This window comes from Varanus komodoensis, unplaced genomic scaffold (genome assembly GCF_004798865.1).
Source record: "Varanus komodoensis strain SLA01 unplaced genomic scaffold, ASM479886v1 scaffold5, whole genome shotgun sequence".
Taxonomy (NCBI): domain Eukaryota; kingdom Metazoa; phylum Chordata; class Lepidosauria; order Squamata; family Varanidae; genus Varanus; species Varanus komodoensis.
The window spans coordinates 1,009,360-1,023,184 of record NW_025336087.1 but is presented as its reverse complement, the minus strand read 5'-3'; the positions used below and the strand labels follow the sequence as shown (position 1 = coordinate 1,023,184).

The following is a 13,825-nucleotide window of genomic DNA, read 5'->3' as shown; positions in this document are numbered from 1 at the left end:
GAAACATATCAAAACAAAAACAAAACAGAAGCTCTCCCATCAAGGAGACTCTGTCCCTCCTACAAAGAAAACAGAAGATACCCCAGCAAGGAACCAGTTACATGCCTCATGAAGACCTAAAGCTGCTACAGCATCAGCACTGACTTGCAATCTATAATGCATATATTTGGCATTTTGTGTCTCAGAAAACATAACATTAAAGGAATCAAGAACACAATTACAAGAAAGCTGCTTTATGCCAAGAAAGCCATTTCATAACAGTCAGCCTCTAAGATGCAAAAAACTAAGCCGTTCTCTACTATCATTTATTTTCCGTTTCTCGGGTCTTAACGGCTTTATGATTTCTAGTGAAGGAAACCTTCCTAACCCCTTAAGAGCTGGTTAACCAAGGCTGTAACTGTAGCCTGATAGGCTGCAAAAGATGTACTTTGGCCCTTGTTATTGTCCCTTTCAATTACAGCAAAATCCAAAGGTTGAAAGATACTCCTGGGTCATTCTCTAAATGACCAGCCACATACATGGAGGCTTTTTAAGCAGACCCTGAAAGACAGTGAGGGGGGAGGCAAGTCGAGAGATCTAAACTTCCTCTACCTGGTCATTTAATAGCAGGTCAGATCAAAAGCACACCTAGTTAACTGCTGTTGACAGCATTGCAGCTGGTCTTGAAAACGAGTTTTCCAAAATTGCATGCCAAGTTCATCACCAGCTGGACATCACAACATTGAGCCTCTGCCCCCCCACGCCCCCCCCCATGCATCACTGTTTTGCCTCACATGCATGAATACAGTGTTTCAGATTGCTTTGCGACGAAGGGTACTAAATGAACTTCTTCCTTAAGGTTCACCAGATCCTCTGCTAAGAGATGTTTAATAATAAAACATATGCACATTTGTCCATCACCACATTTGTGAAAACTACATGCCTGAAATTTGCCATGCATATTAAAGGGAACCTAGGAGTTATTTCTGAGTTTTGCTTTTGAAATAATGTCAATTTAATTTTTATGGGCCCATGTCGTTGAAGCCTGCAATAACATCTTCAGCCACTAGGGCAGAATTCCCTAACTAGGTTGAATTTTTTTTTTTTTTAGGTTGAAATTTTTCATTTAAATAAAAACATACTACAAAACTAACTAGGGCATTGCTTTGTAATCAATCGTGGAGATTAATAGTCCATCAGACAAAGTTATCCCACCATCCATTCCCGCAGCTGTGGGAAAGGCCTACTTCAGGGAAAGGAGAGGGCAGACCCCCCCCCCATAAGGATGCACCATGGAAGCGGCCGTACCCAGCAGTACCAGCAGCTTTGCTCGTCCAGCATGTCTGCTCTCACAGCTGTGCACATTCCCCTGAAAGCTTAAGCTGTGTCTGTTCCGACCCATGCAAAGCTGGGTCTCTTCTCTAGTCAGAAATAACACATACAGATAACATGGAAGTACTAAAAGCATCATAAAGGGGCATCACCCACTAGGTTGAACCGCAATGTGAGAGATTTGTGCAACTAACCTGAATCCAGGTTTCTTTAGACCAGGTGACGTTTGAGCTCTGCACTCACCTATAGTGCCCCCCAGGGCCATTGCACCTGACATCTGAGCAAGCAGCTCCGGGGATGGTTTCAGGCCTCCAAGAGTAGCTGCCAAGCCCCCAGCAACTCCTATCATGCCCAGGGCATTGCCAAGTCGAGCTGTTCCTTGGGTGGAGAGGCCAGCCAGAGCACCAACACAGCACAAGCCTGAGCCCAGGTACATCATCTTAAAAAGTGAACATAAAATGTATAAGCCGCTGAACTTGCTAGATGCTGTAAACCGTGGCTTCCACTCTAAATGTAAGGGCAAGACATGTTCATGAGGGTAGGGGGAGGGGAGGGATCAGAGTTTGTTAATATGCATCACAGACAGAACTGTCACATACCAAAATGTCGTGCTATTCTAAGAAACATTTGGTGCAAGTATACAAGTCTGCACTGACTGCAAGTATATAAACTTTTGCAAAACCTTCTAGTATTTGGGCATGGCTAGAGCAAAGAGAGCTCTGTTCAGTTTGCTTTCAGGCCTTTTGCAATGTACACCACCCATAGCACAATTTCAGATGCTTATTTCCAACTAAGATTTTTTTTTCAAGGAAAGGCAAGATTCAGTGTGGCAGTTCCTAAAATGCACAGCCACACCCACTTTCAGAAGCTGGCAGACCTTCTGCAGCTTTCAAAAGGGAAGTTAACACAGCCTTCTAATACTCCAGATAGTATGAGTATTACCACCAAACAAAATGCGGGAGTTTCTGCACTGTTTGTCCAGAAATGTTTCTTTATCAGTGTTCAAAGCTGCTCTTAGGTGACACAATCTGCATGAAAAGTTGTTTCAAAACATGATCAACACTAATCATGAGTTTTCAGATCACTGCAAGTCATTTCTGCATGTGCTAGGAAATGTGGCTAGTACAGAAGCTAATGTAATTTAGAAAAGAGGAGACCTCTCCACAGCTTCTCCATGAAGCCAATCTCCTACCTCATCTCAACCATGGTAACTATGTTTTCCATTGGTGCTGACTTAAGTTTAACCAGGATTTGAAACCATTATTTAAGTGTGTTTCTGCTCTTGGGTTAAGGAGTCATTCTGGTGCTACCATTCTGAACCATTCTTAACGTGGTAGGGAGTTAGTCCAGGGACAGGAAATGCCATGCTCTTGATACTTCCTCTTTCCAGACATGGCTGATGACCATTTTGAGAATGATTCCCTTGCAGACTCATTTACAATTGCTATTGTTAAATGGGGGATCCAGTCAGGAATCTCCCATGTCACATTTGTTTTGGCCCTCAGTAGTTCTCACATGATACGAGTTGGAGGAGGAAGTTGAAATAGGCATGCATTTCATAAGACCACTAGCAAGTTTTCATTATTGAGAAATAGGAGTCCATAAATCTATTGACCACAGGAGTCCATAAATCTAACCAGCAAGTTACTTCCTTCTAGTGACAGCCCCTTTGTTGGATATCCTGAGAAGATCCCCTTGCATGAACTGCAAGAAATTTGGGAGGAGGGGGGTCCTTCACTACACAAGCATGAGAACAAAGCCCATCTCCTTTCATATGCCTCACCTGGTGTAGGGCTTGAAGACAACAGATGTGCTGAGAGGCTTCCCGGCTGCTCCTGCCTCTGACCAGGATTTATATAAAAACCAAATGTCCTTCAACTGTGTAAGCCAGAGAGCCCTGGGTGGGCTCAGGAGAGACCACCAAGAATAACTGCCTTCGAAACCAGGCCAAAATAGGGAGGTGTCTGCACTCAACTAAGCTTGGGAAGCCCTGCCTGCCAGCATTAGCAAGCTGCAGAGCAACAGTCCAGTCTTCTCCTGACAGTTCCAAGCAGAGCAGGACAAAGGCTTTCTAAACCAGCAGTCTTTATTATTTTAAAGCTGACCAGATAGACTGGCTTTGTGATGCAGGTGAAGACTACTGCAGAAGTGGATAACAAAGGGGGCAAAGGGTTAAAATACTGGCCATTAGGAAAATGCAGCTTTATGACAGAAAGTTGATTCCCAACTGAATACAACTCCTCTCTCTCTCAGTCAAAAAAAAAAAAAAAAAGCCTATTTACTTTCAAGGTGCCTATCACCTGGAATATCTTGTGTTCCTTAATTGGTTCAGTCTCTTAACCTGATGTCTTATGATTAGACTAATGATGTTGAGTCTAACCCCTCTCTTATCAGCTAGCTCACTAAGTTTTCCCACATAACTCAGAAACCGTCTGATCCCAGGAACTGTCTGGCTGATCTCTGGCTTCTGATGGAGAAATCCAGTCTCTTCTCCTCTACTTATGTATCAAAATCCAAGTCAACAACCTTTGATAGCTGCACTACACGAGAGGACCTGATCACTACAGGTTGTGAGGGCAGGAATTGAAGAAAAGGTGTTTCAGCAAATACAATGGCAAGGTTGAAATTGGAATAGCCTAAACCTGGAGGCCAAATTCCTTCCAGGGGAATACTCTGTCATGGATCAGATAGAAGAGCTGGAATTCCTAGCTCACCGCTACAGAACACATTTTGTAGCTCTGATCTGCAGAAAAACCAGTAGGGGTTAATTTACGCAGAAAAAAGAAACATGACCTGGAAAAAGAACTGTCATGCCAGACAGTGAACATCCACACGCCTAATTACACCATGGACTGGAAGTTCCCCAATTCTCTCCTAAACTAATATTGTGGGCTCATTTCTGAATCAACTGTGCCTCTCAAGTCAAATGAATTTCTCAGATAACACAAACCGGACAGTTCAGCCTCAGGTTCACATTATGGCTGTAACACACTCAAAGAGACTATATGTTTACATTCTTTTTGCATGAAGAAAACCTGTTATTATGAGTCCCTGAGAGATCTTTTTACCTGCTCAATGGTATACCCGCTTTGAAGTGCTGCTCCATATCCTCCTACAAAGACACCAGCAGGTAAGAGGTACAGGTAATTGTATTCAGGAGGATCAGTGGGGCGCTTGAACATGTCCAGCATCCTTTGTGTGACCAGAAAGCCACCTGTCCCATACAAACAACAAAAATCAGATGTTGAAACCAAGCAACAGTGTTAGCCATAGCACGAAAGTGGGGACCATTAAGGAGAGACCGTGGCTCAGTAGGAAAGCACACACTGCGTATGGCCAAGGTCCCAGAATTGCTCCCTTGTGTCTCCAGGAGAAGACTAGATAAACTCCTGTCTGAATCCTGGAGAGCCACTGCCAGTCCAGGTCAACAATACTGGGCTACATGCACCAGTTGTCTAACTCATATGAGACACCTTCTTATGCACCTAATAAAAAGGTACATAGAAAGCAAGCTAAGAAAGTAGATAGTTATACTGAAGTCCAAGACTCAGTTCCATAGCAGATCTCAACCTCCACGAAGGAGGAGTGTCCTCATGAAATAGTGTTAAGATGTCACAATGCATACAAATTTTGGGGGAACAGGTATAACCAAACAGGTTCCAAAAGACCCTCAAATCATGTTTGCCAAAAAACAACAACAGCAACAGCAACTAAAAAGAACTGTGCATAACTTGTGCAGAAATACATGAGCAAACTGGGACTGGAATGGAAAGCCCTCCTAACATTGGCAGAGGATGTCTAAGATAACTAGAATTAACCCTAGCCCATATCATAACACCTGTTCATTTTCTTGTCCTTGCCTAGGTTTAAGGACTCAGTGTTTGGTGCCAGCCTGAAGCTTATTTTTTAATGGTCTTCTTCCTGCCACCCCACTCCTAAATAAGAATATTATATCCCTTCGCTAGTACAAAGTGCAACCCCACTTTTTTGCTTCAAAGTCCTGAAGGTGCTAAATAGGAAAGTTAAAAAATGTTCAGTACCTGCAATGTTGACAGAAGACACAAAAGCAGCAAGAACAGCAAGGCTCTGGGGCAATGTTTCAGGGAGGTACGTTCCCCCCATTAATGCCAGCCCACCAACTGCAGTCAACCCTGGACAGAAAAAAGAAGTCATGGCTCTTGTATAACAAAAGGAGAATAATTCTGGCCATTAAGATAAACATCTGGTTCAAGAATTGACAAAAGACGCCAGTCTTCCCTAACCATTGGCAATGACAGCTGAAGTATATTCAAAACATATGGAATGCACAACCAGTGACTGATTTTATGGAGAAAGGTTACAATAAAAAACCTTTACAAAACATTACTTTACAAAACAAAACTAAGTTATCCCATCTCTTACAAGGTTCTATAAATCCAAGTCATGCTGGCCATAGAGGAGTGCCTAACTCAAATATCACTTTATTGTATGTTGCTACGTATCTTCTAAAGAGCTCTATTTATATCTCCAGGCATTTTCCTCAGGCGTGGCTTAATTGTTACTCAATTGGCAGCATTCCTTCTACTTTTGTTGTTGTTGTTGTTGCAAGAGCACCGCATCTTGCACTTGTCCTAAAACATCATTTTGTTTTAAAGAGCAGCACATGTTATTAGACCAGTCAACAGCCTAAATTTGTAGCAAACGTTGTTTTACTATGAAAATCTATACTAGAAAAAGCACCAAAAAGATTCTAAATGTGGCAAAATGCTTAGGCAACACCTTGGCCCATTTGGAAATACAGTTCCCCAAACATCACTTCTCTCGACATGACTTAATCATGGGTAGAACTTAGCCTATTAGCAAACAGGTCATGGTGTTTCTTGGTTTAAATAGGGACTGTGCACAGCTTTCAATCTGCAGAAATTTTCCCCTGTGTGATAAGAATGAATGCAAAAACGGACAGTAATTGGAGGAGTTACTTATGCCTTGAACTCTGGCATATGCCTAGGATCTCAGACTTTGAAAGGATTGGAATACACGTAACTCCATCTAGGATCTGGACTAGACATTAAGTTTTGTTCGCTGAACAAACTGCTTGCACTTTCATTGCACACAAACCTATCAATTTTCCAGGGCAAATAATGCATTTGATATAGACTCTAGGCCAGGGGTCAACAACCTTAAACATTCAAAGAGCCATTTGGACCCATTTCCCACAGAAAAGAAAACACTGGGAGCCACAAAACCTTTTTGGCATCTAAAATGAAGATAATACTGCATATATCATTTTTTTACCTTTATGCCATGTATAAAAAAACTATAGTGTGTTGCATCTCCATCCAGATATTTTTCAGCAAAGGCTGTGTGTTTATTTTGGAAACGTCTTGCAACATTCGACTTTTTGTTGTTTGCCAATTTCTTACCACATATTAAGCATACTGGTAAACCAGTCTCATCAGCAGTGAAAGCAAATGAATCTGCTCACGTACCATTAAACTATCAGTTTTCTTCTGAAACTTTTCTTTTCTTGGATTTATCCATAGTTGGCTCGAAAAGCTCAATAAATCATATGCTGGTGCGTGTCGCACATTGGTGGTTGTGACGCATATTTTGAGTGACAGGGAGCTGTAGCAGAGGGATGAAAGAGCCAGATGCGGCTCTGGAGCCGCGGTTTGCTGATCCCTGCTCTAGGCCATGCTGGCGGGAGATGATGGGAGTTGTAGTACAACATAACTGGCGGTTTCCCAGTAGGGAAAGATTAATCTAACCTTTGCTGGTCTCCAAGATGCCATGAGACTCTGTCATTTGTGACAACCCAAATTTGGGGCCTGTGAAGACATTTTGAAGCAGCAAACCTATGTTTGCCGCCAAAATTTATATCCTCAAACAGGGAGCTACAAGCAATCCTGCCTGTCATTCATGGGTTCCCATGTCATATGCACATTTCCAAACATGCATTGGTCTCATTCACACACCTCCATTTTTATATGCAAACTTGCCCCTCAAAGATGCTTCAGGATGAAAATCTAATGTGAAAGCCAACAGCTGTCATCACCATACCTGAGATAGCATTAGTCACAGACATGAGTGGTGAGTGGAGCGCAGGAGTCACACCCCACACTGTGTGGTATCCAACAATCCCTGCCAAGCCAAACGTTGTCACCATCTGCGTGAAAGCTGAATTTGGAGATGCAACACCCAGCCCGAGCATGGTTGTGAGTCCTACAAGGAAACACAGCATTCAGTCTCAGCAGTGCTTCAACAGACAGAAGCTAAAACGGTAAGCTTCACGACGAGTTTCAACCACCGACAAACTGTTGTGCTATGGGTGACCCCCATCCCAAATCTTCCAAACAGGCCCATCTGCTTCCATCAGTCTTAGTACTCATCTGTAAGAAAGGCAATCCAAAGAAAAGCCATTATAATATGCAATACGGAGGGATGCCTTTGAAACTGCTCAGCAGGTTCAGCTTACCCAGAAGGATGCAGTCAGACTGCTGACTAGGGCTGGTCATGGGGAATGTGTGACTCCCTTGTCACACTGGCAAGCACTCTGTTTCCATACATAGTTCAACGTGCTAGCTATGCTTATACAGCTCCACACAGCTTGGCATGGGGCTATCTGAAAGACTAGTGTCTCCCCCAGGGGGCTACCCACATTTTAAGATCCTCGGGGAGGCTCTCCTTGGGACCATCGCCTTCAGTTGCAGGCTTGGGGCGAAGAGAGGCCCGGTTGGCCCTTTCTCTACTGTCTTTCCACCAGCAGGGCAAATATGATTTTATTGAAGCAGGAGCAGGCATACAAGACTGTTAGCTGGGTTGGCTGTTATTATTATTATTATTCTGTTACTGTCCTTTAACTGTGTTTTTAATGCGTTTGTTTGAGTAATGTTTCACTAAGTTTCGTTTCAACTTGTTTTAGTTAGCTGCCTCAAACACCACTGTTTGAGCAAATAGACAGGGCACAAACCTCAACAGAAAATAAGAAACCTTGCTTTGGTGATCCGATTTTGATGCATTTTTCATTGCTTCTTTTTCCCTTCACCCATCCTTGTAAACAGGTGAACTAGCTCATCACACAGCTTGTGAAATGCCAATACTATAGGGACATATTACACAAAAACAGAGCAATTCCACTGCACCCACTGAGAGACCTGCTGCCTTTGGCCCTTGCTCAGCCATCACCCAGAAACAGCCATTCCATTAGATTACCTAAACTAATTCTATCCCAGCTGGCAATTGTAAAAACCATAACTTTAAGTACTCTTATCTAAGGTTGCTTTTTTCCCTCCTCCTTCTCCATCTGTTTTTTTTTCTTTGCATTTTATATATTCTGGACTGCTTATATTTGTTATGTTATTTGTATTTGGACAGCTTATATTAGTAAAAAATTAGAACTTGGATAGGAATATTTTATATACCTTGCCAAGCATCCAAAATCTCAGGGTACATAAGATTATGCTCTGATGGGTCAGAGGGTATAATATAATTGGACAAACAAGTTTAATCCTCAATCCTGGAACCCTTTTTGCTGCTGTTGCCACAGAGAAGACAGAACACTGCACCTGTTGCTCACCTGCTGTATATGCAGAAGCAGTGGTCATTGTTTTCCTGAAGGGGGTAATCGTGGCTGCTTTTTCTGCTTCCAATTCTGCAACAGTCTTATGTTTCACAGGGGCTGCTTGCGGAATGTTCTTAGGAGGTGGTGCAGGAAAAATAACCTTTCCATCCTACAGAAAAACAGTTATGATTTTACCCAAAAGATCAGAGAAGTTACACTAAAGAGTCAGGACATGCAACCTCCAGGACTAAATGAGAGATGCAATCTAGTTGGCAACCTGAGTCAAAAGAAAAAGATGACGGGGCTGATGCTATAGAGAGTACGGCAATTTTGCGGGGGAAGATATGTCGATGGGGGCTGGCCCACCCTGTTCTGCCATTGCCTCAAACTGGGCCTCCAATAAATCTGGCTGTTTCCAAGGGGGCTTGTGCTAGCAAGAGCTATTCATAGACGTTTTAACAAGCGAGTATCAATAGGACAACAAAGCATCTCCATGGCAATTAGTTCTCTTTCAGAAGAAAAGTACAGATCAGCAATTCGTAGCCAGGACGTTGCGCCTTCTCAGAAAATGAGCTAGAAATTTAGAGAGATATTTGAAAATTTGGGGGAACATTTGAGCTCTCAGGCAGTCTCCTCTGCACTCACACAATGGAAAAAATGGAGTTCTATACTATTCAGCCTGCCATGAGGATAAAATCCCAGAGCCCAGATCTCTCTCCCAGGCCCCTAAATGAGTGCAAAGACATTGGAATACAGGCTGGATGTGTAGGTGGGGAACAGAGGCTTGCCTGTTAAGATGCCATTTCCTGTCTACAGTGAAAGTTTAAGTAACATGGCCAGGGAGTGGCAGTAAAGGCACTAAAAGCTGCATTGCCTTGTCTGGTCCTCTGGGGCCTGTGAATGCTACTAGCCAGGCAGGTCTTTCCAGAACAGTGAAGACAACTTCTGAAGGGTCTATCAGAATCCGAAGAGAGAAGAAGCTGATTAACCCTTTCCTTGCTGGACCAGATGGGGCAAGGCTTGTTTGGGTGGGGTGAGGCTAGCATGCCTCCAGGCCAATTTTATGAGCATGGTGGAGAAATGGGGCTTCTACACTCACCAACACACCCCCTTTCCCCCACCTCACCCCAACTGCGGGTAGGATAGCTACACCAGTGAGATTTCCATGGGCGCATCAGGGACCCACCTCTGCACAGCCCTCACCCTACCTGTGGGTCTCCTTCTTGCTGGCAGAGCCACACTTCGGCCATTTCCAAATGGCCTTTAACCAGCTGCAGCACTGTAGCCTCAATTTCACCCATTTTTATTACTGTAAATAATAAAGATCTTCCATTCCCCAGTCCAAACATCTAGGCTTACTTTGAGGTTTTTCTCTCAGTCCTACCTGCCATAGCTCCAAATGGATATTTGGCAAGGGGCAGCATAGAAATGTTTTAATAAATAAAAATAAATAAAAATATTTGCCTTTAAAGGATGCAAGATATTCACATGAAGGAAATGGGGAAAATATTAAGCACAGCATCCTCATCTACCGTCCCAATGGCCCCTCCCAGAATTTTTTTCCCTGCATATAAAAGTGTGTTAGACTAAAGTCAAATGCATCTGCACTCAACATTTAGGTCTGTCCTTAGCATTCAACTAGTTAGTTCTTTTCAAGTGAAAATACCTAAATTGATGGAAGAAGACCAGGATTAAATGAAGCATGAATGGCACAGTAAAATTTTAAAACTGTGTCAATGATCTCTACCAAATACAAAAAAGACTATCTTACTCAGACTGCATTTTACTTTAAATTTCATTTATGAATTGTGCCTTCTTATGCTAAAGTAGGCACGGGGGGGATCAAGTTCTTTGACTCTTCCCCCATGCTTGGGTCCCATTCTGGGTTTGGTGCCCTGTGTCTACTCTCAAGCAAAAATGACTGCAAAGATGTAGCTTCTTGATTTAGAATTACAACTGTTTTGACCCTATGAAGACAAATTATTCAGAGGACTCTCAAAACACAGGGCGTCCTGTAGATCAGATTGAATAACACTTCCAATAACAACGTGTAAAACAAAATCTGTTCACTCACCTTCATTACCACTGTTCCTCTAACAACATGGTCCAAAGTGCCATAGTCAAATTCATCCTTTAGATTGAAGTAGAAGTTCTCTTTGTCTGGGCTTATAGCCTTTAGGAGCTTGGTGATGTTATTGGAATACAGAGTGCTGGCTTGGGTGGCCATTCTGCTAGGAAGGTCTGTGTACCCTATGTGTGTTATTCCCTGAAGATGCAAAAAGATGGATTCACCAGTAAATAAATGGAGACACGACTCTTGAAAATGTAGACAAAGGAAAAATCCCATTCCTAGAAACAAACACCTAAGAGGGACAATAACTGTTAATATTGCCAAAGCAATTATCTTTCAGTTAATGTTGAGGGATCTATGGAATGTCTTTATTTATTTAGATATCTAAAGGTCTAAACAGATTACCTACACACCCACAAAGAGGGGAAAATGTAGCAGTAGCTGTCTTCAGTGGATCTACACTAAACTTCAAAATATTTTAAAGGGAGTTATACATCAGGCTGTCTGTCCTCTTGGAAGATTTAACCAATGAATTTAAAATACTTACTTTAGAAGCATTTTGTACTTTTGCAAGTAAGTCTTGTCTATTTACATGGGCCTACTTCTCTAAAGCAGAATTTCTATGAATGATTTTACACGTAGGTAATGTTTAGATTCTGGCAGAAATATGGTCCATAGCAAAGCAGGGATCCATAAATACATCTGCAGCCTGATACCAATTTAAAACAGGGAGACCTGGGTCAAAGTCCTCACTGCATCATGGCACTCCGAGACTAGCCAACCTCACAGGGATTGCAGGAACATACAATTATGCTCTCTCATACAGAATCTTAAGCTACTTGGAAAAATGAAAGGTTCACAATTGTGAATAACAAATAAGATTTATAGATTAGAGAATGCCAACTCCAAAAATACAAAATTCAGCATGACCACACTAAGGAGCCAGTACCTTGTGACTATAGAGCTCTCCTGGCTTTGTAGTTTCAATGTTTCCACCTGCTTCAGCAGCTAGATCTACGACGACTGAACCTTCCCTCATCAATTCAATCATATCTTTTCGAAAGAGGACTGGAGCTTTTTTACCTAGAAAGAAAAGGGGAGACATGGCAAGGTATCTATCACATCCTGTAGGATGCCACAGCAGGAGAGGACAGATGTCTTCAAGCTCCAGCTCTGGCTTCCTGGAGACATCCAGGTGGCCGAGATAGGCCTCTGGTGTGAACTAGCAAGGATTCCTCCACTCTTAAACCTCAGTAAAATCCTGGAATCTGCCCACACCATGGAGGGAAAATAAGCCACTATAGTTCATTCCCCCAGTTACAAATTGCCTGATCAGCATAACTGCCCTCTTCAGGTGTGGGTTGTGGTCTTACCTGAACCCGGTAAGAATCCAGGGAGGTTAGGAAACCACCTCAGTCACTCACCTTTGCTGGGTTTAGATGTTACAACCCCTGTACCCAGCAAGAATAACTGTGATAATTCAGATGCTCGCAACTGGCATGCAATGGTAAAGAGGAATAAGCTGCCATAGGTTATTTTCCCTCCATAATTGTATGAACTCAATCAGTAAGTTGCTCCAAGGAGAACTTGTTCAGTACATTCTAGACCAAAGCTGGGAAACCTGCAGCATTCCAGGTGCTCTTGAACTTCAACTCCTATCAGCCCCAGCCAGCCTGGACAGTAATGAGGAACGATGGGAAGAATAGTTCATCAACACTAGGGGAGCCATGTATATTGCACCAAGCTACACAGAAAAGGTGTCTGTTTGACTCCCACAGAACAATAATTTCTTTAGAACAAGGTAGAGAACCCATGAGCTTCCCAATGCATGAAGGAGAACCTATAGCCTCCCAGAAGACAACATACCAGGAATGAGTGCTGTTGTGATGATAATGTCAACATCCTGGCATTGTTTGGCAAACAGCTTCATTTCGGCTTCAATGAACTCTTTGGACATCTCTTTTGCATAACCTCCTTGACCTTCCCCTGATTCTTTTAGGTCAACCTCCAAAGGCTCAGCCCCCAGTGATTTGAACTGTTCCAGTGCTGCAGCTCTACAATGTGGAAAGAAGCACAAGCTATTAGTATTTAGGGGAGAAAGGAGGAGAAAAATGAAAACCGTAAGACTTTCAATAGAGGTCCTCACAATGTGACAAAATAAGCCCTGCAGCAGTTTAAGTCTCACTCCAGCAGAGGCTTGGGATCAATTCAAGTGAACCACCCATATAGCAAGCAGATGACCACAAGGAAATTTCCTTCCACAAAGGAAAAAAACCATCTTGCATTCTTTCAGTAAGTTAACCATGGAGCAACAGAAAAGAATGGAATCTTCAGGCAGCTAAGTCCAAAGCCATGTGACCCATCAGGGCTGTCCTTAAACTTTGCACTGGGCACTGTTCCATTTTCACATAAAGGCTCTTCAGCTGCCCCTCCCCCTGCCCACATATTTAGTAAACACCCACAAGACAGCCATGCTGTCCTTGGGGCCAACCCATCACCTTGCCTCCGCCACCCAATATCTGTACATTCAGCAACTGGGGTATCAATACCTCACTCTTAGGAACCTTGAATGATCACATCCTGTGGGGAATAGGGAGGGATGACACTTGTAGAGGTCCTTTCCACATGGTCCCCTTAATACAGGGACGTTGTCAGTGGGGTAGGTGGGTTAATGCACACGCAGGCATTTGGAGGTGGGGCCAGCAGGCACAGAGAATGCACAGGGAGAAACATCGGAAGAGTTTCACTCTTCAGTCTCACTCACAGGATACGTCTTTGTGGGTGCTTGGTCCCAAAGGACCATGAGAGATGCCAGTCAGTGCAAGTCATGCAACAATATTCTTAAGGTTCTCTTAGGGATTACCGTCTGCAACAGTGCTTTTGTACAGAACAGTAGAGCGAAA

General features: G+C 43.0%; 1 protein-coding gene across 4 annotated transcripts in view; it reads right to left on the bottom strand.

Moving 5' to 3' along the window:
• Nucleotides 1-13,825, bottom strand: part of NNT (nicotinamide nucleotide transhydrogenase) — a 59,096-nt gene that overhangs the window by 25,583 nt on the left and 19,688 nt on the right. For all 4 annotated transcript variants that reach the window (XM_044446265.1, XM_044446266.1, XM_044446264.1 and 1 more), the window contains 8 exons: nucleotides 12,789-12,976; nucleotides 11,872-12,005; nucleotides 10,926-11,117; nucleotides 8,867-9,020; nucleotides 7,351-7,512; nucleotides 5,352-5,462; nucleotides 4,380-4,525; nucleotides 1,555-1,750 (listed from right to left, as the gene is read on the bottom strand). In XM_044446265.1, the coding sequence (XP_044302200.1) occupies nucleotides 1,555-1,750; nucleotides 4,380-4,525; nucleotides 5,352-5,462; nucleotides 7,351-7,512; nucleotides 8,867-9,020; nucleotides 10,926-11,117; nucleotides 11,872-12,005; nucleotides 12,789-12,976 (1,283 nt within the window). The remainder of the gene's footprint in view (nucleotides 1-1,554; nucleotides 1,751-4,379; nucleotides 4,526-5,351; nucleotides 5,463-7,350; nucleotides 7,513-8,866; nucleotides 9,021-10,925; nucleotides 11,118-11,871; nucleotides 12,006-12,788; nucleotides 12,977-13,825) is intronic.